The sequence below is a fragment of the Ranitomeya imitator genome, chromosome 3 (assembly GCF_032444005.1).
Source record: "Ranitomeya imitator isolate aRanImi1 chromosome 3, aRanImi1.pri, whole genome shotgun sequence".
In the NCBI taxonomy this organism is placed as follows: domain Eukaryota; kingdom Metazoa; phylum Chordata; class Amphibia; order Anura; family Dendrobatidae; genus Ranitomeya; species Ranitomeya imitator.
In genome coordinates this window covers 768,097,679-768,124,993 of record NC_091284.1, presented here as the reverse complement: position 1 = coordinate 768,124,993, position 27,315 = coordinate 768,097,679, and the positions used below count along the sequence as shown (strand labels likewise).

Here is a 27,315-nt window from a genome sequence, read left to right as displayed (position 1 = left end):
CCCAGAACGGAAAAATCTGGCTGATTTGCATGGGAAATGCTTTGAAAACCAGATCCATGCGCCGGATCATTGTTTCACACCTCCGTTTCATGTGTTTGTGGCCGATTCTGTCACTGTGCGGTTTTCTCCGTCCGCCGGAAACGACTATTTGGATGGATCTGGAAAAAAAAAGGATGAAACGTCTGGCCATCAGGCACAATCTGGCGCTAATACAACTCTATGGGGAAAAAACGAATCCGTTTTTTCCAAAACTTGCCGGATTGTGCCTGAATCAAAAAGCCTGATGTGTGAAAGTAGCCTAAGGTTCAGCTTCAAAAATCGAAAATGAATCTTTAATTTTGTCTCCTGAACCAGTCAGATGATTTATGTGGTCTGTGGTTCGGGTTGCATGAATTATCCCACTGGTTTTCTTTAAAGGGAATCGGTCAGCGGGCTTTTGCTATGTAATCTGAGAGCAGCATGATGTAGAGGCACGGAGTCTGATTCCAGCCATGTATCGCTTGCTGAGCTATGTTGCTCTTTCAATACAATCAGTGTCTTATCAGCAGGAGATTATCACTGCAGGACTAGGTGTCTCGTGCTTTCTAGTCAACTACTCTGTATAACCCCACCACTGATTGTACACGGAAAGCTGCTAATCAGTGGTGTGGGCCGGGTTATACTGAGCTCAACATGCTGAGCACTGCTAGATCTGTGAGCAGAGAAAACGGTGATGGTATCACAATGACAACATGCAGAGTCAGCAAGTGACGCATCACTGGAATCAGGGTCTCAGCCCCCACTCGATGCAGACCTCAGATTAGATAGCAAAAACCTGCTGACAGATTCCCTTTAAAGCAGGATGTGATGACTGTTGGCTCTAAGTTTTCAGAGTCCCAGCTCTTAGTCGGGCGAGTTACTGGTATCTTATACAGGAAAGATATATATCTTGGTACTGTACCAATTTGTTACCATCTTTTCAGTTGGCCATTAAAAGGAATCCACCACCGAGGACTCTGAATTCTAAATATTTTGGTATCTTGTAGGTTCTCTCCAGTATGCAGATAGATATAGGAATGTAGATGAAGCTTCTCCCTCACTCCAGTCACGGACTGAAGTAATGATTTCTGTATAGATCCGTAAACTACTGCTGAGATTCCAACAAAATCTATTCTATCCGTAGAAACACTACAAAATAACGCTTTCAGTTTAACGTGACCATTGCCTTTGTGTTTTATCATTTTCACAATATTTACTCACAATTACTTTTTTTTTTTTTTTTCCTCCCCTATAGTTGCTAAGCCATGCCGCTGGTCAAGAGAAACATTGAACCCAGGCACCTCTGCCGGGGAACCGTGCCGGATGGGATCACCAGTGAGCTGGAATGTGTGACCAATAATACACTTGCCGCCATCATCCGACAACTAAGCAGCCTAAGTACGGACAGTACATTGCAATATGTCATAATTATCACAGGTGATCTAAATAAAGCGGATCTGTCACTGGATTTCACAGTATGTGTATAAATGAACTAGATCTTAGTCCTCATGTGCTTAGTTTGAACATAAATTATTATAAAGCATTTTTTTTTACATATATGATAGTTTACACAATGAGTGAATTGGCTCAGAAATCAAAATGTATTTAGGATCTTTCCACCTGGCCTGATTGACAGCTCCTCAGTGTCCCTCCTCCCTGCTGAGATCTCACACTGCTCACTACAAGCTGCAGTTGTCAGGCGGGTTGGTTGGAGACTATTTAACTCCTTAGTTGGGCTCCTAAATATTCTCACGATTTCTAGAGTAATTTAGACATGGATTTACACAGCAAAGACCCCAGTCTCCTCAGGTCTTGTAGATCTGTTTTAATAATGTATGCAGTTGGATTGTGAAATCTAGTGACAGATCCGCATTAAATGCTTACAGAGATATGAGGTACTTGCCTGTCACAGGGCGTTAAGCAACAAGTACGAAACCAGCTCAGAAGTTGTTGTGTTAGTAGCCAGCGTCTACCAGCGGCCGGAGCTTGCTGTGATCGTTGCAGTGTAACCATTGAAATGACCCGCGTTAGCGGACTTCCATCGGCCCCCCTAATAACGTGATCACTGGCAACCGGTGGGCTACCGTGGCAGCCAGAGAGGCTTGATGAACGCCCCCATAACTCCGATATTGGTCCTCCTGGAAGCTCGGCCATAGGCTGGGCTTCGTAGGACCCCACAATATTGCTATATAGTGTAATACTGTGTTATTGCTGTATATAGTATAAGCAATCAACTGATCACTGCCTTAAGTTTCCTATGTGGAAAGGTTAAAAATAAAATAAATTTGAAAATAGAAACAAATCGTATAAATTGCCCCTTTTCAAACTTTAAAAAAAAAATAAGGAAATTTAAAAAAATTTATATATTTTGCTATATTCATGTCCGAAAGTCTGATATATCAAAATATAAGTTTTATATGTTAAGTGATGAAATATAAATCTGAATGCCACAATTGCCTTTATTCCCCTTTCACTTGCCATGAAAATTCAGTAAAAATCAGTTGCAATATCATATGTAACCCAAAATGGTAGAATAAAAAAAAAAAGCTGAGGGAGCAAATGAGAAGCTGTCGAACCACACCGCTCCATCAACAAAGTAAGTTACAGGTCTGAGAAAGTGAAGACACAATCCCAATTTTTTATTTTCTATTTTCTAATTTTGTTTTTCATCCTACTAAAATAATAAAAAGAAAAATGACAAAGTTTGGTATCACTATGCTCTAATCGGGAAAAATTTTATATGGTTTTGTGACAAACCAGCACTTAAAAAAAAATGCAACAAAACTGCAACTTGTGCACAGACCCTTAAGATTCCCATACCAATACGTTGAGCCAGAAATGCTCCTAAGTGCATTGATTGCACTGGCGGACCTGATAAAATATATTGGGATTACTGACCTGAATTTAGAGCAGCAGAGGTCCTTGTCTCCCCCATGCGGGTTGTCCCTACACCCCCCCAACATGGCCGGCACTCATGGAATCCTATGACTAGGGGTATACTGGTGAGGTTTAACAATGATAAATGTAAGGTTATACACATGGGAAGAGGGAATCAATATCACCATTACACACTGAACGGGAAACCACTGGGTAAATCTGACAGGGAGAAGGACTTGGGGATCCTAGTTAATGATAAACTTACCTGGAGCAGCCAGTGCCAGGCAGCAGCTGCCAAGGCAAACAGGATCATGGGGTGCATTAAAAGAGGTCTGGATACACATGATGAGAGCATTATACTGCCTCTGTACAAATCCCTAGTTAGACCGCACATGGAGTACTGTGTCCAGTTTTGGGCACCGGTGCTCAGGAAGGATATAATGGAACTAGAGAGAGTACAAAGGAGGGCAACAAAATTAATAAAGGGGATGGGAGAACTACAATACCCAGATAGATTAGCGAAATTAGGATTATTTAGTCTAGAAAAAAGACGACTGAGGGGCGATCTAATAACCATGTATAAGTATATAAGGGGACAATACAAATATCTCGCTGAGGATCTGTTTATACCAAGGAAGGTGACGGGCACAAGGGGGCATTCTTTGCGTCTGGAGGAGAGAAGGTTTTTCCACCAACATAGAAGAGGATTCTTTACTGTTAGGGCAGTGAGAATCTGGAATTGCTTGCCTGAGGAGGTGGTGATGGCGAACTCAGTCGAGGGGTTCAAGAGAGGCCTGGATGTCTTCCTGGAGCAGAACAATATTGTAACATACAATTATTAGGTTCTGTAGAAGGACGTAGATCTGGGTATTTATTATAATGGAATATAGGCTGAACTGGATGGACAAATGTCTTTTTTCGGCCTTACTAACTATGTTACTATGTTACTAACCTCTAGTTGTCAATGTATCCATGCATTTCCAGGAGAAATAAGAGGAACCGCACAGTACACAGTTGTGATGAAAGATGCTCCCGAATTCGTTTAGGGGGAATAGAATGGTTTACAAAGGCTCTGTTCACACTCGTCAGAGCCTTTTGTTGGGTGTCGGGGACAGCGTGTGACACATGTACAGATATTCATTGACATTCGTCACTTTTTGGCTGCAAAGTCCAAAAATGTATTCCACGTGTTACCTCTACACCCTCTGGATAGAAAGGCGCAGTCTACTGCTCTTTCCTCCAAAGTAAAAAATATACAATGCAGCAGACAAACCTGATGGAGACCAAGAGAAAATAATACACTTGTCACCTCTGCTAGGTGAATGGGGGGCTGTGCATGGTTCACAAGAGCTCCATTCTCTGTACCTTTAGTAGTCTATCCCCCCAGTGTCCCCTGTGCTATAGATAGAAACTAACTTTTGATTTTAAGAACACTCCTTTTAGACGGTTGTCCACTAATTGTGGTCTTGAAATGAAAAAAAAAAAAAAAAAGTCTGCTCCCCTGCTAGACCCTTTTTCCTACCATTTCTTGGTACTACTCCTTGCATTCCCCAGTAGTCTCACTATTTCCAGCGGGATATGTCAAGTAACCGCTGCAGCCAGTTGGTGAGAGCGGCTGTGGTCTAAAGGTTTTTTTTTTCTTTCTCCAGGTGTAATGTTTGGGGAGGGATAGACCAAGCCTGAGCAGTCAGATAGGGTGTAATGTTTGGGGGGTAGGTAGACCTAGTCTGAGCAGTCAGATCGGGAGTGTTTGTAGAGGGGTAGACCTGGTCTATGAGCAGTCACATCGGGAGTGTTTGTGGAGCGGTAGACCTGGTCTATGAGCAGTCACATCGGGAGTTTGGGGAGGGGTAGACCCGGTCTAAGAGCAGTCAGATCGGGAGTGTTTGGGGGAGGGGTAGACCTGGTCTATGAGCAGTCACATCGGAAGTGTTTGTGGAGGGGTAGACCCGGTCTAAGAGCAGTCAGATCGGGAGTGTCTGGGGAGGGGTAGACCCGGTCTATGAGCAGTCACATTGGGAGTTTGGGGAGGGGTAGACCCGGTCTATGAGCAGTCACATCGGGAGTGTTTGGGGGAGGGGTAGACCCGGTCTATGAGCAGTCACATCGGGAGTGTTTGTGGAGGGGTAGACCTGGTCTATGAGCAGTCAGATCGGGAGTGTTTGTAGAGGGGTAGACCCGGTCTATGAGCAGTCACATCGGGTGTGTTTGTGGAGGGGTAGACCCGGTCTATGAGCAGTCACATCGGCTTTCTGTGCCAGCGTGTGTTGACATATTTCTCTCTTTTGGCAGGCAAACATGCAGAAGACATATTTGGCGAGTTGTTTAATGAGGCGAATACTTTCTACATCAGAGCAAATTCTCTTCAAGACAGAATTGATCGGCTCGCTGTCAAAGTCACCCAGCTGGATTCAACAGTGGAAGAGGGTGGGTGACGGCACAGAAGCCGCTCTATTGGAAGCGCATTACACACAAATGCTATTAATTACCCGGCAGCAGCTGCCTCCTAGCGGGGGATCGCCATCGTCTTCCTAGGAAGCCCAGCCTGCTGCAGCTCTATCAAATGTTAATTGGCCGACAACATATTGTAACTTGTCGTATCAACAGAATTTGTATGAAAACTTGATCAGACCAATTTGGAGCAGCCAAGCTTCCTCCCACATGCGCTGTGCTCATATCAGTTTGTGTCTCCTACATCGTTGGGGTTCACGTAAATGTAAAATGTTGCACATAGCCGACACTGTTCCCCTCCAGCCTGGGGCCTGCACATGTTATTTCCAATGTAATGATTTGCATTGTGTCTCTTTAAAGCAGAACACAGCAAGGGTTTAAAGGGCACGTGCACCTTCGAGCAGTCATGATCGTTGAATTCACATATAGTATGAATCCAGCTGTAAAGGCTGCATTACTTCACATAATCTTGTACTGACCCCAAGGCACAGCTTACAAATAGTTCACAACTTTACTGGTCAGCATTGGAAACAGTCAGCAATAGGTCACCCCTACTCGCCGGGCTCCCATAATGTAGTGGGACGGCGTGCTCTGATGTGCTCTCTCGGGATCCGTATAGTAGTCGGTGCCATCATCTTGAGTACGTTTTCCCACTAGATAGATTATGCGTCTTACCGTTTTATCAGCTATATAGCAGTGGTCACACAAGCGCTTTACTGCGCCTTTAATAATAAGAATTTTGGGACCCCCATTCTAAGGATTTCTGGAAGTCTCAAAGGTTGCACGCCTTGTGATTATACGTTTTTCTTACACTGTGGTAGCTGAAAGATGTATTTGGTAAGAAGTCCTCCAAGCTTTATAGCAGCAGTAGTAGTTCTCTCAGGCTTCTTCACTAGTGCCCTTCTAATCATTACAGTCATGGAAATAATGTAACATTTTATTTTATAGTTTACTTACATCTTTAGGGGCTTCTCCTAAACCCCTGTAATTATTAGTCATGGTTATAATGTAAGAGTTATATTAGTAGTCTATTTAATATTTGGGGCTTCTTCTCTAGTGCCCTCCTAATCAGTACAGACCTGGAAATAATGCAAGGTTGTTGTTTTTTGTTGTTGCATTGAACATTCTGCCCAGAACAATGATAAAGTATCTGCTGTGTTGAGATGAATGGAGCTTTATTCTTTAATTAGGAAGTGTGGAGCTCATTGAAAGTCCAGGTTTTATACCCCTGGATATTAATGGCTAGAACCAGGGCTGAACCTGTGAGAAGCTAGAACAATATGTATGGTCTGTGCATTTTCTGCCTGTGTTGTTGTGGCACCCTGCGGGTGATCGTAAAAGGTATCGGCTGTGAAATCTGTGTCCGATAGAAGCAATTCATGAGCGCGGATCATAGATTAGCAGCGGGGTGGACCAGCATCTGTGGACAGGAAGGTGAGGAAGCTTTCTGGAGAGTCTTCAAGCTGTGAAAAGGAGTTAGTAGGTGAAAGCCCCCTTGGCAAGTCTGGCTTATTCATTAACTACAAAGGCCAGACTGATATTGGGGAGGGAAGATGGAGAAGGAAACAATCGCATGTAGAATGAGTGTAGGGTAGCGGTACACGACCATGTGCAATCACTGGCGTCACACTCCGAGGGTTTGAAAGGCTGCGTCACTATGGATTTAAGAGCATTCCCTGTTCCCCAGAATAGCACTGAATAAAATTTGTGACAATGGAGAGACCTGTAATTATTTATTATATTTACAGCACCGCCGCCATCATATTCCGCAGTGCTTGGACATCATCACTGTCCCCATTGGGGCTCACAATCTGCATTGCTTATGTCTTTGGAGTGTGGAGGAAACACGGGGAGAACATACAAACTCCTTGCAGATGTTGTCCTTGGTGGGATTTGAACCCAGGACCCCAGCGCTGCAATGCTATCCACTGAGCCACTGTAATCGCACATTGTTCTTATATTCTAAACGCAATAATTTTAAGCGACATATGAATGGATGAAGGTTTTCTACCAATCAACGTCCCTTCCTGTAGTTTTTTGTATTTTTTTTTTGTAGCACGTGGATGCCATTAACCACTTCCCACCCTGCACCCTTTAATAGTATGTAGTGTGAAAAATAACCACCATAAGCCTCCATACTGAGACGATGTAGTACTGACGCAGGTTCAGGAGCCGTGCCTGCGCCAGCTGTATCATACCGCTGCAATGGTCAGGATTAGAGACTGCTCTGATCCCAGCTGGTAAACCCTTAGATTGCACTCTTACGTCATATAAGTGGTATTTTTGCCAATCGCCCACTTGTATCTAATCAGATTGACAGTAATGGATAAAGTACACTACAATGTTAAAAGTATTGCAGTGTACTATATATGCGAGCAGAGGATTTTGTTTTAAAAGACTAATTTTTTTGTGTGTGCTAAATGAACTATAATTGTTAGTGCATCAGCTTTAGCAACCTGTGCAACACAATGAACCTTTAAATAAGAGTGTGTGATGTTTAGTAAAGGGGGTTTTCCAGGTCATCATATCAAATTGATGGAGGTCTGACACCTGGCCCCCCACTCATCACAGCTGTGTGCAGTGGCTGGATGTTCACTATGTATGGGTGGAACAATGTAGCTCTGTACCCTGTGTAGTAGCCATTTTTGGGTATGGCGGGGGTGCCTGATATTTAACCCTGACCAATCTGATATTGATGATCTGTCCAGAGGAATAATCTTTTTAAAAAAAATGTTTATTTTTATTTTTTTTTCTTCAAATTAGCTTGGGGAGCAGTGTGCTCCTAAAGATCTCTTGGCTACCAGCTTGCCAGGAGCGGTACGCTTCTGAAAGGCCAACAGTTCAGATCGGCAGCATGGCTGCACCACTGTCCAGAACGCTCCATTCTCCCATGCTGTTAGCAGGAGTGACTTTGCCACGCAACATCGGAAGAGCTCAGGGGCACTGAAGCAACGCAGCCAACTTCAGAGCAGCACTTACAAGCTCTATAGAGCCACCTATGCTGGACTGCTGCGTGGTGGACATTCACTTTAAAGAGAGCATAGACATTTGTTATTAGCCGTTGCCACCGATTTCAGCATAGGTGGTCTGTGGGGCTATAAAAACCCAATGTCCAGATGTCTTGTTTTTCCTGGGGGTAATTGTCTGTTTCATCTTCCTGGCCCGTAGGAACATATCCTAGGAGCGTCTATGCTATTTCTTCGTTAATTAATCTTTACTCTTGTTTTTTCTATAATTCTAGTTTCTCTACAAGATATCAACATGCGAAAAGCTTTCAAGAGTTCAACCATCCAAGATCAGCAAGTAGTGTCCAAAAACAGCATTCCCCATCCAATCACTGACATCTACAACACCAGCGACAAGCCACCTCCCCTCAATATACTGTCCCCATACAGGCAAGTGACACATTATCACCTGGCGCATAGTGATGTCTGAATGATGTCTATGGGCTTCTTAGACCCCTTCATGACCATAGACGTAGCCATACGTCCAGGTTGGGAAGTACTTCCCGACCTTGAATGTATGGCTGCGCCCTGGCAATTTGCGCTCCCAAAAGCTGTGCACGATTGCCGGTGGGTGTTCATCTGACACCCAGCACTCGCTGTCAGGAGCGAAGCCCGCACTGCTCCCAGCGGTTTAACTCACTAAATGCTGCCATCGACATCGTAGCATTTAGAAGGCAGGGAGAGGGAGGAAGCTCCATCTCCCTCCATTCTTCATCACAAGGAGCTGATCATTGTCTTGGTGACTCCATCGTGATGACATCCGGGTCACCAGGGCTAGCAAGCTTGGTTAGAACATGCACAGTTCATGGTCTAACAAGCCTGTGTGAGTGCAGCACTGACGGTTATAAAGCACTGCAATGCTTTATAAAGCAAAGTGAATGTTCCATAGAGAGAATAAGTGGGGAAAAAAATGTAAAAATTTGTATTCATTTTTTTTTTTTTCAGGGTTCTCACCACACATCTAGAAACATTCCTTGAGGGGTCTAGTTTCCAAATTGGGGTCACTTGTGGGGGATTTCCACTGTTTTTAGATATATCAAGGGTTCTCCAAACATGACATGGCGTCCGATAATGTTTCCAGAAAAATTTGCATTCAAAAAGCCAAATGGTGCTCCTTCCCTTCAGAAACATGCCGTGTTCCCAAACAGTAGTTTTACTCCACATAGGGGGGTATCAGTGTGCTCAGGAGAAATTGCACAACAAAGCTTGGGGTCCATTTCATCCTGTTACCCTTATGAAAAAGAAAAATTGCATCTGTGAAAAAAAGTTCAATGTTTTTTTTTTTTTTTTTTTTTTTCCCCCTCCACTTTGCTTCAGTTCCTGTGAAGCATCGGAAGGGCTAATAAACTTCTTAAATATGGTTTTGAGCACTTTGAGGGGTGCAGCTTTTAGAATGTCATGTTTGGTTATTGTCTCTCATATAGGTTACTCAAAATCACTTCAAATGTGATGTGGTCCCTTAAAAAAAAAAAAAACCACGCACACGCACGCAAATGCACGCACACGCACGCAAATGCACACGCACGCAAATGCACACGCGCAAATGCACACGCGCAAAAACACACACGTGCGCAAAAACACACGCACACGCGTGGAAAAACGCACGCACACGCGCGAGCGCAAAAACACACACACGCACGCACACCTGATGTAAAGACATGTGGGAAACACTATTTTGTGTGATATAACTCTCTGATTTAAGGGCATACAGATTTTAAAGTTTGTAAATTGCAAAGCTTTCAACATTTTTGCCAAATTTTCATTATTTTTTTTTTTCTACGAACGCAAGTGATATTAAACAAATTTTACCAAAATCATGAAGTATAATGTCATGTTGTTGTTTTTTTTGCTACTCCTGGATGATCGTCAAAATGGGAAAATCATTATAACCGAAACCCATAGTATTTCTGTATGTCACCAGCTCCTCTGGGAGTCTTGTAATTAACGTCCTTTTTTCACTTTTGTGTTGTCAGGGATGACAGAAAGGACGGTCTGAAGTTTTACACGGATCCTTCTTATTTCTTTGACCTTTGGAAGGAGAAGATGTTGCAAGACACAGAAGATAAAAGGAAAGAGAAAAGGCGACAGAAGGTAGTGTTGGTCGGAACACAGATGGATGGTTTTCTCTAGGCCAGTCTATTGTTCTGTGCGTTTTCTAGGAAGCTAAAGGGGCACAATATGGAGTCAAGCATTAAGTGCACACATTACAGTAATGAGGCAGAAGAAAGCTCCTTCTGTGCGACTGTGCCCCAGACTGGCTGTCCTACATCGGTCTATAGACAACAAACTGGCTCTAAGGGCATAAATGGCCGAGGGGCCCCTTATCACAACCTGGAATGGGGCAACATTACACCATGATTATCTGCACCTTGGCATTTAGAAAATGAAAAGCTTATAATTATTTTGTTTCCCTAATGTACAAGGAATATTCATTGTAATGTCCCAGACAGGCCAGATTGCAAGTATAATTTATGACTGCAGTGAGGCCGTAGTGCAGGTGGAGTGCGTCCGCCCACCCAAAGTGTAAGGCTCCAGCACAGGTGTGGTACGTGCACCCACCCAGCATAAGGCTCCAGCGCAGGTGTGGTGTCTTCCACAAGGGTAGCCACGAGGCAGTGTATTTATTCTATACTTTTACCATTTACTTCTGCTGTACTGATAGATAATTAGTTCAATTTTATTTGACCCTCCATTTCATTTTCCTGTCTCAGGAACAGAAACGTGTGGACGGCACGACTCGCGAAGTGAAAAAGGTCAGGAAAGCCAGGAACAGACGTCAGGAGTGGAATATTATGGCCTATGACAAAGAGCTCCGGCCTGACAACAGGCTGTCTCCAAACGTATACCAAGCTGCTTCTTCTGAGGGATCCATGTCCCCGGACACTAGGTCTGTCTGTAACTGTCTGTCATATCTCCACAGTATCTTAGCATTGCACTGTGCTGTTTTACATGACCTCTATCTAATAACTGGTCCCATCACTCCTCAGTCCCTTTCTTATGTGCTTGATTTATATATCTTCTCTTTTTGTTTGTTTTTTTGTTTAAAATATATATATATATATATATATATATATATATATATATATATATATATATATATATATATATATATATATATATATATATATATATATATATATATATAATTTTATTATGCTGATTATTTAGATACAGAATATTTATGTTCATTTCTTTAGGATTTCTTGAATTTGTGATTAGTTTGCACATATGCTTGCTCACAATCAATATTACTGTTTGATTTTTCATCCCACATCCGCACCCTATAGTATTGGTATCATATCAAACAGCGCATGTCACCGCTCTAGCCACTTACTGAATTTAGTGACTGGCTGGCTAGAGCAGTGATGTCACCTCTCTCTCCCGTTATCGAGCTCAGTGACTGGCTGGCTAGAGCAGTGATGTCACCACTCTTTCCGGTCATTGAGCTCAGTGACTGGCTGGCTAGAGCAGTGATGTCACCACTCTTTCCGGTCATTGAGCTCAGTGACTGGCTGGCTAGAGCAGTGATGTCACCACTCTTTCCGGTCATTGAGCTCAGTGACTGGCTGGCTAGAGCAGTGATGTCACCACTCTTTCCGGTCATTGAGCTCAGTGACTGGCTGGCTAGAGCAGTGATGTCACCACTCTTTCCGGTCATTGAGTTCAGTGACTGGCTGGCTAGAGCAGTGATGTCGCCACTCTTTCCGGTCATTGAGTTCAGTGACTGGCTGGCTAGAGTAGTGATGTCACCGCTCTATCCAGTCATTGAGTTCAGTGACTGGCTGGCTAGAGCAGTGAGGTCACCACTCTTTCCGGTCATCGAGTTCAGTGACTGGCTGGCTAGAGTAGTGATGTCACCGCTCTATCCAGTCATAGAGTTCAGTGGTGCTTGCATGGAGCTCAGCGTAACGTGCTGTCAATGCTTAGTGGCTCAGAAGCCACATGCCGTTCCTGGTCTTATCACAACCGTCGGGAGCGGAGCAGTGGTAGGAATACTTGATGGACCACTCTACTGAAATGAGACCACCACCCCTTTAATACTTAATTTTCTGCCGTACAATTTGGAATTTGGACACATAGATTATGATTATTTTGCTCTAATTGGCTTTTACAGAATCTGCAGCACATGAAGACTTTTGCCCCATTGCAAGTATTGGGTGCACATCTCTGCAATGTTTATAGGCTCCTGGCTATCTGCTCGCTGATATGTGCCCTGATGAGGACAGGCTTTCATTCATGGGCGCTAGACCAAATTATTTTAAAATAAGGTGTTATATAGCCGTCAACACGTGAGCATAGCCTGTATCTAAAGTGCAAGCCTCTCCAGACATCTGGTGACATGGTGGTTCATGCTCCTCCAGAGGGACGCAATGTGAACTTTTACTGGAAACAAAATAGGAGAAGGGTTAGTTGCATTTATTTCATTGCATTGAACGTGCTTCTGCCTGTAGGATGATGGTGCTAGTGGAGTTTGCATAAATGAGGAGATATACATATAAAAAAATGATTTTTTTAAATTTTTTTCCAGAAAATTGTCATCTGATTTAGATGCAGACACAATTGTTCTGATTCCCCTGTCGCATTTCTAAATGTTGAGTACATTGTTGGTATTTTGTTAATTATTTTTAAAAAAATTTTTGTACTTTAAAACTGGCGTGCAAATTTTAATATTTTTGGCACAATGAACGTTCTTTTTATTTATACCGGTGTTTAGCAATCCGCCTTATCTTTACTGTAAGGTTGCAATGTAGCACATTAATGCTTTTTTTATAAAACTGCCCCACAGTGAGAATAATTTTGGGTACTTTTACAATAAAAAGCTAACGTGGCTCTATTCCACCATCATTGTTCCCTAGATTGTTTAAAGGTAATGAGGTGAGTAAAACTTTGACTAAGAAGCCAGAGAGAGCGGTAAAACCACTCCGATGCCCACTTAATTGCCCTCCTACACAACGTCCCCTCTGCTCTCCACTGTCCATTAAGAAGCGGGGGCAGAGTTGGTGAGAAGGAGCCGTAGATTGCAAGTGCCCCGTGCTCCCAGCTGTGCACTTGCAAACCTAATTGTCATATGAATAAATAATGAATGTGAGGATGACTTGGCACCGTAGGCTGATGAAATGGCGATCACTGGATATTTCACCCTATGATGGTCTTGGTGACAGATGACATGGACATGACCTCTGCTAAAGTTCCCCATACACTGTAGATTTCAGACTGCTAAAAAGAGGCCAACTTTTCTACTATCCGTAGAGACTTCGTTATCCGGTTATCCTTTTTCTCTGTGTCAGGTGTATTATTGGCAATATTTGGAAAGCTAATTTTTACTAGATGAGAATTGTGTTCCCCATGAATAAAAACCCAATCACAGAGCAGGGATCAAACACGAACTATAAACTTGCATTTACACCGTTGTGTTCGAACTGTAACAACCCAACAAAAACGACTATGTGATGTGACTGGGTTGAACAATATATCCAAAAACGCTCGCTCGTCAAGCATGAAATCATTTAGGTGAACAAAAAAATTCTCGTTGAAGAATTGTGAAATATAAGTGGAGATTGTTCGCTCGTTCAGCAACAAAAACTAGTAGTGGCAATTCCAATAATGGGTATGGCCGTCAGCGATTGGTTGCTTGTGTTCTACCGACAATGGCTCTGTAGTAGTTTGGAGCATTGGCATGAGGAGGTATCCGTCATCATTCAATGCTTTTAATGCTAACACTGCTGTTGATATAAAGGCGATCCTCATCCCATGTAAACAAGGCTGTGGAGTCAGTAAGCCAAACCCCTGACTCCGACTCCATGACACCGACTCCACCAAAATGGGCTCCGACTCCACAGCCCTGACAGGAGTCTCTAAGCCAAACCTTCGACTCCTCAGTTTCCATGACTCCGACTCCACAGCTTTGCGTGTAAACACTCGTCTGACGTCATTTGCTCGTCGCATCATTCATCGTTTTTTAATGATGATCTGCTGTAAATCCCTTAAATCTCTGATATCTCCAGTGTATGGCAGCTTAAATTACATATGTAACTGTTTTCTCTAGGCTTAGTACCAACAAAAGCGGACTATGTTTAATAACTAGTGTAATTTTCTCCCCCCCCCCCATCTCCTGTCATGCCACAGTAACGGCAGACCCCTTAGGAAACATCTATGGGAATGCCTCCGAAAACATGACGTACGCTGAAACTTAAGGTACCGTCACACTAGACGATATCGCTAGCGATCCGTGACATTGCAGCGTCCTGGCTAGCGATATCGTCCAGTGTGACAGGCAGCAGCGATCAGGCCCCTGCTGTGATGTCGTTGGTCGGGGAAGAAAGGCCAGGACTTTATTTCGTCGCTGGATCTCCCGCTGACATCGCTGAATCGGTGTGTGTGACGCCGATTCAGCGATGTCTTCGCTGGTAACCAGGGTAAACATCGGGTTACTAAGCGCAGGGCCGCGCTTAGTAACCCGATGTTTACCCTGGTTACCATCGTTAAAGTAAAAAAAACAACCACTACATACTTGCCTACCGCTGTCTGTCTCCGGCGCTGTGCTTTCCTGCACTCACTGTGAGCACAGCGGCCGGAAAGCACAGCGGTGACGTCACCGCTCTGCTTTCCGGCAGCTGTGCTCACAGCCAGAGCAGAGAAGCACAGCGCCGGGGACAGACAGCGGTAGGTAAGTATGTAGTGGTTGTTTTTTTTACTTTAACGATGGTAACCAGGGTAAACATCGGGTTACTAAGCGCGGCCCTGCGCTTAGTAACCCGATGTTTACCCTGGTTACCGGCATCGTTGGTCGCTGGAGAGCGGTCTGTGTGACAGCTCTCCAGCGACCAAACAGCAACGCTGCAGCGATCCGGATCGTTGTCGGTATCGCTGCAGCCCTTTAGTGAATTTAATCATGAACGTCTGTATCCCTATCTATACAATCATCAGTTGTATCCTTAGTGATGGCATGTCATGGAGTTTACTAATGAATAATTTCACTAATAGGCTGAAAGCTTGGTGTTCTCTCTCATACTATGCTAAATGACTGTGTTTCGATTTTTGTATTTTTACCATTGTAGCGTGAAATTGTCATGTCCGTAGTGGTGAACCTTGATCTGGTGGCGTCTAACTTTTTTTTCTTTTTTTTTTTTTTTTTTTCATTTTCTGTCGTAAGGTCTCATGTATCTGATTTAACAGAATACTCCTTTCCTGCAACCCCAAACCACTCCATTCACCAACATGCCATGACCCCAACGTACGTCGGATCAGGAGAGTCGCTGCATCATGTAGGCATGAATCAAGTTCATGAACATGATTACAGATCCTCCACTGGCACGCTAAGACATGGGACATTGAGTAGACCACAACAGCCGCCGCCACCACCCCCACCGACTATGGATGGGCCTCATCCACCTCCCCTAACTTCTAATGAATGCAGGTAATGCTCCTTTACAAAACCATTGTGATTTATAACTGCAGTTCAGCAATTATTTTGCCTGGATAGTAGTGTATTAATGTAGTACCTTAGTCTATTGGACACATCGGCAGGCTGGACCAGCGCTCTACAAACCTTCTCCTGCGGGCACCCCTAGCGCCTGTTCGGATTAGTAGGCCCACCTCCACGTTGTTGTTGCAGTGCGATACACCCATAATGTCGCTCCAGGCCTGCTAATCAGAACATGCGCTAGGATGCCAACAGGTAGAAGGTGGTTCGCACAACTCTGGTCAGGTCACCTTCAACTACTGATGTGGCCCCTGGACCCATGGTCCTGCTAATCTTTTTGCTCAACTCTGCCAAATATTAATGCAAAGGCTATTATTAATTTATAATGTAGAGGCTCTTGTGTAGTGGACTAGCTCTTGGGCTAGTGGACCGCCGTTCTAGTTTGTGCTTTTTTTTTTTAGGTTGTCAGCTATGTTGATTCCAGTTTCCATGATGCTTTGCAGAGAGGGATGCAGTCTCATCACACACATGATCTACTCTGTTAGCATATGGTCACACAGTGGGTGGCACATGGCTAGAGGGCAAACCGAGGTGCGGCAATACAGCCACTTGCTGACTGTCGCAGTGGCTGTCAATTACATAATAGGGAAGTGTCAAATACTTCATCGGGAAGTGTAAATTTGGTTACTTGTTAAATGAGTTGTCTAACATTAGAAAAACGTGGCTGATTTCCTTCAGAAACGGATCCACACCGAATCATGGGTTGTCTGGTATTGCAGCTTGGCCCCATTGATGTGAATGGTGCTGAGCTGCTGTACCATTCACAACTCGTGGTCATGGGGCTATTTCTGAAAGAAGATCTCTTTCTAATTCTGGATGCTCCTTTAATGACCATGCAGCTGTACAATAACCATTCAGCCAATAACAAAAAGCGATTTACTTGCACATCTTCTATACTGTTTTGACCGCCATTGCGATTGTTGGAAAGCGGCTGCATCTCACACGAACTTCATGTGACACAACAGTGTATTCAATCTGGGTAGATTAGTGATCTAAAACTGCTGTCCTTTTGTTTTTCACTGCAAAATCTCAGTACATCCTTCGTGATGCATCTTGAGATTCTCTTCCTTGCCTCCTGCTGGTGATGGGTTTCCCCTGTCAGTCCTCTTTAGCGAAGCTGTGTGCCTTGCAATTCTGAACAAAACACTCCCATATAATATAGACAGTGAGTCCGAAGAGCTTTATCACTTTGCCCCTATCCCCCTGTACAGTGCATCAATGCTGTATACAAGCTCCATGATAGAATACACAGAGGATGGAGTCTTTCTGGGGATACAGCTGTGTAAAAGCTTCCAGGACAGATGTGATGTACTTTATTGTACTATATTAATCATTTTCATCAATATTTGTAGTGTTGTTTCATGCAGAATTGCAGCTTAATGACAACACTCATAAGTATGGCGGCAGATTTGTTTATTTTTTTATGGCCTACTCGCATTAATTATTTACTTCCAAATAGAAGGGTTACTGTTGGTATTAAAACAAAAATACAAAATCTTTTCTTAGACGGGTTCTGCCGGCCCAGATGATGGAATATTATCCTGCTGGATCACCACCCCCAGCTCCACCAGTCATTCCTTCAGCTCAGACTGCTTTTGTTAGTCCACTTCAGTACCCAGTCCCTGGATCTCCTGGATTATCTGGGTCTCCATATACACCTTCTCCGCCTCCTGGTGGCATCGGCATTTCAGCTGCTACAGGGCCTCCTCCCGCACCTCCAGGGCCACCATCATCAGCTCTGTCTCTCTCTTCATCTCCGATGCACTTCGCCAAAGTGTTAGAAGCAAAACGTCTTGATGGTGCCCATCTCCTTGGCCTCACAAGTGATGCCCGCAGTGATCTCCTCTCTGCTATTAGGATGGGTGAGTAAACATCCTGCCAATGAAAGAACATGTTTTGTCAGTCTTGCTGAACTTTTCCTGGGGCCGCCAGGTTGTGTTGTGGTTTTTTGCAGGTAGAATATAGGTTAAAAAAGCAGGAGACAAGTTACAAATCACGCCCATTGGTACCCTTGTCACGTGATCGGTGAGGGTGCTTGATGGCTTGTCATGACTGCTGGCTGTCTGCAGAAGACACCTGTGCCCGTCATTGTGAATCTCCTGTGAACGCCAGCCCGTGGCTGGCATTCATAGGAGATCGTGATTGTTGCTATACATAGCAGTATTGAAGCCCTGCTATGTATAGCGCAAGACATCAGACGATCACATCCTCAAGTCTCCGAACTGGACTATTAAATACAGTAAAAAGTGATGGGGGGGGGAGGGGGAAACTAAACAAACAAAAACAAAACACAAGTTTAAATCAACCCCCCCTTTTTGCTCTGTTTGAAAATAAAGCAAAAAATACACCTATTTGGTATCGCTGTTTTTAGAAATGTCCAATTTATCAAAATAGAAAGTAAATTAATACAATAGGTAAATGACGTGATGAGAAAAAAATTATCAACACTCTAAAATTGTTCTTTTTTTTGGCCCCTGGAACATTGTAGTAAAATACAATAAGTGATCAAAACATTGTATATACCTCAAAATGGCGCCATTTTCCGAGACACATGGCATTTTCACACGCAAAAGCTTTTTTTTTTTTTTTTTTGCAATACAAATGATGAATTATGAATTCACCACTTACGGTAAATAAAAAATAAACTATACATATTTATCTGCATACTCGTACTGACCTGGGGAATTGTATTGCATTGTCAGTTTTACCATATAGTGAACATGTTGGATAAAAATTAAAAAAAATCAATTATGGAATAAATAAATAGGGCAGACAGACACTGGCGATACGTATTCTTTAAGGCTCCGTTCACACGTTTAGGAACTATGTTCTGCCCGTTTGTGTGTGTGTGTGTATATGTGTGTATATATTTATCTCGATACTTACCGTACACAGAATGCCCAAATCACTTTTTTTTTTTTTTTTTTTATGGAGAGACACCAGAAAATGTCCCTTTTCGTAAGAAATAGAATTGAGTGGAACAAGGGTAAATACACCTGAATACATTAAGTAATAGGTCTGTCCACAGTATTGGCCCTGATAGGAGAGGGGTTAAAACATGAATGAGAAAGTGAAGTTGTGCTAGAGGAATTTTAATATGGATGTACAAGTACACAGCAGAAAACTAAAAATCCAGAACATGGGCACCATCAACTTAATGCTGGGTTTCCATTTATGCGAGACATTGGGACTTCTTTTCATGTGCCCTAACGGAATTGGAAGTTATCAGACTTTTTCCGCTGTTCCTACTGCAAAACTGGTGGGCCTGATAAAAAAAAAAAACGCATGAGGGGCTTTCGGATTCAACTCCTTGAGTCTGGTGCTGATGGTCCAGATGAATAGGAGCAATCCTATAGAATAATATAGGGTCAGATCTCTCATCAGTTTCCTTCAGCCATATTTGTTGAATGTGGGAAGGAAATAAAACCCAGAAGGGGGAGGATAAACAAGGCCTAAATAGATGTTTTGAGAAAAAAAATTCAGAATTTTCTTTAAGAAGAATCTTTATTCTTCATTGGATTATTGCCGAGACACTTGTTACATGACTTGAAATAAGTAAATCTTTGTGGAAACAAATAGGGATGGAAGAAGTCCATGGGTTGTCCAGTCTTCTGATAAGTCCGCAGTCACTCTGTGACCACAGACTTCAGAATCCTGACGGCATGCGCACGGCATGTTATCAGGATACACTGGTATAGTGTATTTTGCAAGGGAGGGCGATAACGTGACCGCATGTGTGCGATTTGCATACTTCTGGCCACATTCTGACTAGACGTCACGCAGTCTAGTTGGCATGTGATAGCCTGTGTGCAGATTGCACCCGCCTGTGTCGGAGAATCCTGACCGCGTGCGCGCTGTGTGCTGAGGATTCATTATTCTGCAATCACATAGAATGACGGCAGACTTGCGCCCCAAGCCTGAACAACCCCTTTTTAAGTTAGTTTTAATATTTGGATGTAACAGCATTTTGATGAGAAAATGACCTCTGCTCCAGAATTTTCATTCCTATTTGTCATTGATAAGCGAACGTGCCCAGATAAGGTGTTATCCAAGCATTGCTCGATTGTCTTCGGCGTGCTCGAAAAATATGTTTGAGTCTCCACGGCTGTTCGACAGACACAACTCATGCAGGGACTGGCTAGCAGCCATGGGGACTTGAACATATTATTCGAGCACGCCGAAGACACTGTTACCACCCGAGCCATGCGAATAACACCTTATCCCAGCACGTTCACTCATCACTACTTTTTTTTTTTTTTTTTTCCCCCATGCCTGCATAACTACCGAGCATAGCGTGCAGTCACCGCACAGAGAAGCCGTACTTTCCCCAGAGCAGCATTCATTGTTAGTCCGACTTTCAAGATGGCGCTGCTTTTTGGTAGTAAAAGTACTTCCAGATCTCACTGTTGGGGTTTATTTCTTTTATGCAGGAATCCAGCTGAAAAAAGTACAAGAACAGCGTGAGCAGGAAGCCAAGTTAGAACCGGTTGGAAATGATGTGGCAACCATCCTGTCCAGACGCATCGCCGTGGAGTACAGCGACTCCGAGGAGGATTCCGAGCTTGATGAGAATGACTGGTCTGACTGATCTCGTCATACCGATGTAACTCGCCTGCTCCCCGCACCTGCGGAGATCGCCATCCGGTTATCCTGCTGGAATCCAGTTGATCATATAGTATTCCTCCAGCTGATATGTTTGCATGGAAAAAGCGAGTGTCCATGACAAGCATGAATAACGTCTAGTCTGTATGTGACCTAGGTAACCAGGACTCGGTATGCCTTAGCAACCTGCAGAAAGGTGTAAACGTACTGGGCATTATAGGAATCTGTAGTCGATTATTTTTTATTTGTAAGTGTAATCTCCCACAGGGGAAACTCAGGGACACATTCTGATAGTACGAGAGTAATGCAGGGCTCGCCGGTGTCTGCTCTGTATATTCGGCTCCAGTATTTTACAGGTAAGTTCCAAATGTGCCGATTACAACAGTGGAAATAGGATCCATTCTGCAAAAATATTACATTGGCTGTTAATATACCGCAGGCTACCCTCATGCACAATGTGACGAGCACAAAGGCACAATGATGGCTGCAGAGCTGATTGTGATTGTCAGTCAAGTCCAAAGTTTCATGCAACTTTGCAAAGATCACACATGGTTGGATTCCTTTTATTTTTCCATGATATACGGAAGTCTCACGGTTGTCTGTGGGGTGTCGAAATTTGATCTTTAAAGCCGATAGCACACGAGCAACGTTTATCACATATGGACTGAATAGGTGATAGATGTATGCTACCTGGGGATCCCACAGGGCTTTAAATGGAGCAGTGGTCACCACTCAGTGAATTGTCTGCGGCACTCATGGAGATAGCCATGCTCTCTCCATGCTCTTTGTCGGTTCCATATGCTTTCAATGGCATGGCACATGGACACACGCTCAATCCTCATTCTTATCTGTGGGGGTCTTAGAAGTGGGATCCCCTGTAATCAAACCCCTATGACCTCCTATCCTTTCAACGAATGATAGGTTTTGATTTCATGGACATCCCTTGAATCAGATCTGCTTGTAGGAAAACATCCGGAACTCGTCTTACCACAGAGTGAAGACAAAAACTTGTGGGGCTAATCTGTGTGGTGCCAGTGAATGATGAGTCTGGAGAAAAGTTGGAAGAAAGGTTTAATTGAAACAATGCGTTTTGCAGCTGGTCAATGTTGGATCAGCTGCGAAACGCATGGCTTTAATAAAACCTGGACGCCTTTTATAAGGACTGGGTGCGTTTGGAATATCCTGTTTGTTGTCGCCCTATAGTCTCTTTTCAGTTACAGCACTCGAGAGTCCAGGAAGCAGCAACCGGGTCTAGTGGATCTATCTAAACCTTTCACAGTGTTGTGCCTGCTCTGCACAAACTAACCAGGTGAGCAGTGCCTTTACTCATTGCGCACCCAGATCTATTGCACCACACGACTTCTTGCAAATAGAACGCTTATCAATCTGCTTTGGGAGCGGCAGGTGCCCCTGTCTTATGTGATCTAGCAGATATCGACAGATGTGACATCACTGGCTCTGCACGCCGCACGAGTCAGTCCAGCTCCTATGTTTGTTTTTTTTTAAACTGTACTCTAAAGGTACCGTCACATTTAGCGACGCTGCAGCGATATAGACAACGATGCCAATCGTTGCAGCGTCGCTGTTTAGGTCGTTGTGTGGTCGCTGGAGAGCTGTCACACAGACAGCTCTCCAGCGACCACACAACGACCTAAACAGCGACGCTGCAGCGATCGGCATCGTTGTCTATATCGCTGCAGCGTCGCTAAATGTGACGGTACCTTAACCCTTGCACTGCTATGGCCATTTAAACGAGGGGGGCTTTTTGTCATCTCCCAAACACCCCCCACCCCCCATCTACTTCAAAGTTGAAAAAAGAGCTCTTGCACATCTAACCGGCCCCTGCATTTGTCTACAGGAGGTTTTTATGTAGACTGAAGTCAGATTTTTTTTTTTTTTTTTTTTTTATTAAAGGTTTTTTTTTTTTCTGTCCTTATCAAGTGTCAAAAACAGTAGCCTAACACCATTGACGATTCAGTTTAGGTGTTAACCCTTTTGACATGGTAACATAGTTATTAAGGTTGAAGGAAGACTATAAGTCCATCTAGTTCAACCCATAGCCTAACCTACCATGCCCTAACATGTTGATCCAGAGGAAGGCAAAAAAAACCCATATGGCAAAGAGTAAGCTCCACACTGGGGAAAAAAATTCCTTCCCGACTCCACATACGGCAATCAGACTAGTTCCCTGGATCAACGCCCTATCAAGGAATCTAGTATATATACCCTGTATGAATTGCCTACATATTGGGGCTGATTAGGTAATCCTGTCTAATACAGAGACGGTGTAAATGTTACACTGGACAGCTTGGGCCATTTTTGTCAGTGGCTTATGCTGGATGATACGTTTTGTGCATCTTTAGGACTTATCACTTTCCACCAGCTCTCGATTGGGCCTAGTTTATTTTCAATACTTTGGGTCCACATTTTGGTGCACATTGTTGCATTTTAGGCCTTGCACAGCAAAGTCCTAAAACTTTCCCATTAAGTGGCTTTCACCGTTAATGTGGCAGACAAAACCATTCAACAAGAGTGGCTCAGTTTCCACAAGATAAGTCCTATATTCTCAAATCATTAAAGGGGGTTGACCAGGGCTATTTAATTTTTTTTACTATGTGCCTAATAAGTAACAGGTAGCAATAACTTATCTGCCCATTGTGCCCTGTGCAGATCTGAGGGCTCACAGACCGCTCCTGCCGGCGATTCAGTGGCTTCCGCTGACATGTCCTACAGGGCAGTGTTTTCTCTTCCACTCTGCTCTGTTGACGGTGCGTGACTGCCAATGTCATTCGGATTAACTGCCAGCTCCCCACTGTCTTACTGTGGAGAGCCACCTGAAAATCAGCATGATGTCGACAGAGCAACCCAGAAGAAGAGCTGCTCTGTTGACGTGGAGCAGTTGAATCACCGGAAGGAGCGTTCATTGACCAGTCTGAGATGGCGTCAGGCAGGTACTTGCCTTTGTTAGCAACGATCATACAAAAAAATTAAATTGGTCTCGGACAACCTCTTTATAATCATAATGATTTAAATCCTTCAAAAGTCGTCATACATGTATTGTTTCCAGTACGCTACAGTTCTTATTTTTATGCTTAAAAGCTGTGAAATGGTAAAATTGTGTTGGATAATGATGTTAAGAGGATGAATGTGTCATCAGAAAATTACCTATTGTTTAGATTAGGGTACATGTATTCTTTAAAAAATTTTGGCATGTGTTTTTTTTTTTTTTTTTCAAATCACAATATGTATTAAAAATAAAGTTGAAATAGTCTTGATTAATTTGGCGCATTTTTTCAACGCCTGTGCACTACTGCACGAAATGTACTCCAATCAGAGTGCAGAATATTTCTGTTGTCATTTACTCCACTCTTGTGGTATAAATTATGATTTTCCCAGTCACGCTTGTTCACACCCCTCCGGGAAGAGACTGGCTTGAACTGCGAGTTGTGCAAAAATCTGTCATATTTCAAACAGTTTTTTTTCCCCTCAAATTCTGGTCAAAACTGATAAATCGGGTCCATGCCTCCATTTCTTTATAGAAGACTTTTCAGCAGCCTCATCATCACAGACAGGACTACAATGACAGGTAAACCTTTATAAAAACGCTGCTATCACAGGATCCAACAACCACAATAGGCGATGCCACAGCTGACCCTGTTCCCCTCCGTTCAGTGACCTTTGCACACGATCATTAGATGCTTCAATACAAAAGATGGGGTCTGAACCGCTAATGTAAATGTGAATTTTCACAAAAAGTACGAGTTAGAGTAGCCCAAGTAGCCAGTGTGAAAATTGAAAAGATTTCTACTGTAAAAAAAAAAGCTTAACACAAACCAGATTTATACCATAGGTAATTTTCTGACACATTCCCTTTAAAGTGCAGAATACTTTTGTTATACTTGGGCAAGATTTTGGGTTTTTTGGAACGCTATTTTTCCGTCTAGAATAATTTTATATTTTGTTAATATAATCCGTTTACAGTAATTTCAGTCCGTGTAATTGTTACTGAAAGTAAATTTCCCCACACGGATTGCCTGTATGTTGTCAGTCGTTTACAGATGGGAAAAGTTGTCCCCTTCACTGCCTCACTGCCCTCTGCTTGTGCTTGGTGTTGCAGCTCGGTCCCATGCACTTGAATGGGAAGAATCTGTAATACCAGATAGAGCAGACAATAAAGGTATGGAGCGGTGCCTGGTAATGAAGAGGACATGGCACTCGCTAGAGTGAGAAGCGGCAGGAGCTGATTGGCAGGAGTGTCAAGAGTCAACCCACCCACAAATTATATAGTGATCATCTTTGCCCTTGCTGGGTCAAAAAGTTTAAAGAACTGCATAATGTAAAGAGATATCAGGGCATTTCCTATCTTCTATATCTATATATATAATTGTCTAAGGGTTTTTCCGTCTGTCTGTCTGTCTGTCTTTCTGTCTGTCTGTCTGTCTGTCTGTCTGTCCTGGAAATCCCGGCTCTCTGATTGGTCGAGGCCGCCAGGCCTCGACCAATCAGAGACCGGCACAGCATCGACGTAGAAATCCCGCGTCTCTGATTGGTCGAGGCCGCCAGGCCTCGACCAATCAGCAACGGGCACAGCGACGATGATGTCATAAAGGATGCAGAAATCCCGCGTCTGATTGGTCGAGGCCACCAGGCCTCGACCAATCAGCAACGGGCACAGCGACGATGATGTCATAAAGGACGTAGACATCTCACGTTTCTGATTCAGCGACGGGCACAGTATCGACGTAGATGACATAATGGTTGCCATGGCGACGATGATGTCATAAAGGTTGCCTCGACCAATCAGCGACGGGCACAGTCTGCCGCGAATTCTGGAATCATCATTGTCCATATACTACGGGGACATGCATATTCTAGAATACCCGATGCGTTAGAATCGGGCCACAATCTAGTCTATATATATATAATTGCCTAAGGGTTTTTCCGTCTGTCTGTCTGTCTGTCTTTCTGTCTGTCCTGGAAATCCCTGCTCTCTGATTGGTCGAGGCCGCCAGGCCTCGACCAATCAGCAACGGGCACAGCAACGATGATGTCATAAAGGACGTAGACATCCCGCGTCTGATTGGTCGAGGCTGCCAGGCCTCGACCAATCAGCAACAGGCACAGCGACGATGATGTCATAATGGTTGCCATGGCGACGATGATCTCATAAAGGTTGCCTCGACCAATCAGCGACGGGCACAGTCTGCCGCAAATTCTGGAATCATCATTGTCCATATATTACAGGGACATGCATATTCTAGAATACCCGATGCGTTAGAATCGGGCCACAATCTAGTAGTAACATAGTAAGGCCGAAAAAAAGACATTTGTCCATCCAGTTCAGCCTATATTCCATCATCATAAATCCCCAGATCTACGTCCTTCTACAGAACCTAATAATAGTAAGATACAATATTGTTCTGCTCCAGGAAGACATCCAGGCCTCTCTTGAACCCCTCGACTGAGTTCCCCATCACCACCTCCTCAGGCAAGCAATTCCAGATTCTCACTGCCCTAACAGTAAAGAATCCTCTTCTATGTTGGTGGAAAAACCTTGAATTGCAGGGCAGCGACAGATCCCATATCGCTGCTGGCAGCAGAATTTAGAAAGCAATTGGTTTTCTCAGTTGCATTGGAACAATTAACCAGGGCAAATTTTTAAAATTGGAACTACTAAGGTTGGGGCCCAGTAGGGGCCCAGTAGTAAAGACACAGGACCTTGGGTATTTATCCTGTAGTGTAGACCATGAGATTTAACCATTAACCCTGTAACACCTAGACTTCTTCCAGGGTTGTACTTAAAAACATTTAGGGATGGCATTTTCTTGACAAAAGTTCTATAACTGTTCTATTCAATTGAGATGCGGTTGAACTAAACTTATTTTCAATCACCGAAATTTCTGCAGCAAAATGTGTAGCATTGAAAAGGGATTGTCCCACAAAGTACATTTTATAAACCATCTTCTGCGAAAGGGACTACTGGGACCCCTGCCCATCCTGAGAACTTGGTTCCTAAATTCCCCCAGAACAGTATCTGCCATACTTGCCCGTGGCTCTATTTACTTCCATGGGGCTGGTAGAGAGCTGTCATGTCCTTCCCATTGAAGTGATTGATGATGCGGGCATGAATGGACACAACTGCTCCACTTATATAGGGGAATTTGGGACACCAGTACTTTGTATGGGTTCCGGTTCCCCCAATCGTATATTTTATATATCACCATTCATCATCATTGTATATAGTGTGACAACTAGAATCCTCTCCCAACAACTCAATTGCGGTATTATGTGCATGACGGCATAATATTTGGGCAGTGTTATGCAAAGTATTTGGAAAATGCAAATTTTTTCACTATATGGTATTTGTAATAAAATCTGGCCCTGACTTGTCTTTAATCCCACCAGTCCCTGTATTCACTACATTCCAAAACTACAGGCAAAAAAAATTGGCACCGATATTTTTCCAAAATGCTCCCACTGAGAAAACAAAAACTCTGATGTTGGCGGAATTTGGAATTCCAGGCGAGAAAATATTCGAAGTGGCTCCAGTGATTAAGCCCCCCCCATACACGAGGCTAAAGCTGCCGCTAACAGGCTCATCTGACCGTCCAATGTGTATGGGGGTCTTCTTGATAGATGTCAGGGGAGAGAAGGGGTCGGAATTCCGATGCTGCAGAAAAGTAGCCATGTTTTCTAATCTTGGATCTCTAGTGAACCAGTAGGCTTCATTGTGGTGAATATGGCGGCCTCCACTCGGCTGTCATGACTTTGTATTGAAACGTCCTAGAACATATGCACAATTACTCATCTGATGGCACAATGTGCTCACGTCACTACTGATTCCTGCCACGGTTTTACAGTCTATAAAAGGGCTAATTT

General features: G+C 43.6%; 1 protein-coding gene across 1 annotated transcript; it reads left to right on the top strand.

The window, feature by feature from the left end:
- The first annotated feature begins 1,273 nt into the window (after window positions 1-1,273).
- Window positions 1,274-23,715, top strand: WASF3 (WASP family member 3). The gene is made up of 8 exons (XM_069759051.1): window positions 1,274-1,416; window positions 5,188-5,322; window positions 8,588-8,741; window positions 10,325-10,442; window positions 11,063-11,238; window positions 15,505-15,768; window positions 17,341-17,696; window positions 20,265-23,715. Exons 1-8 carry the CDS (start codon window positions 1,284-1,286, stop codon window positions 20,420-20,422), a joined length of 1,494 nt encoding a protein of 497 aa, XP_069615152.1. The 5' UTR covers window positions 1,274-1,283; the 3' UTR covers window positions 20,423-23,715.
- Window positions 23,716-27,315: the final 3,600 nt, after the last annotated feature.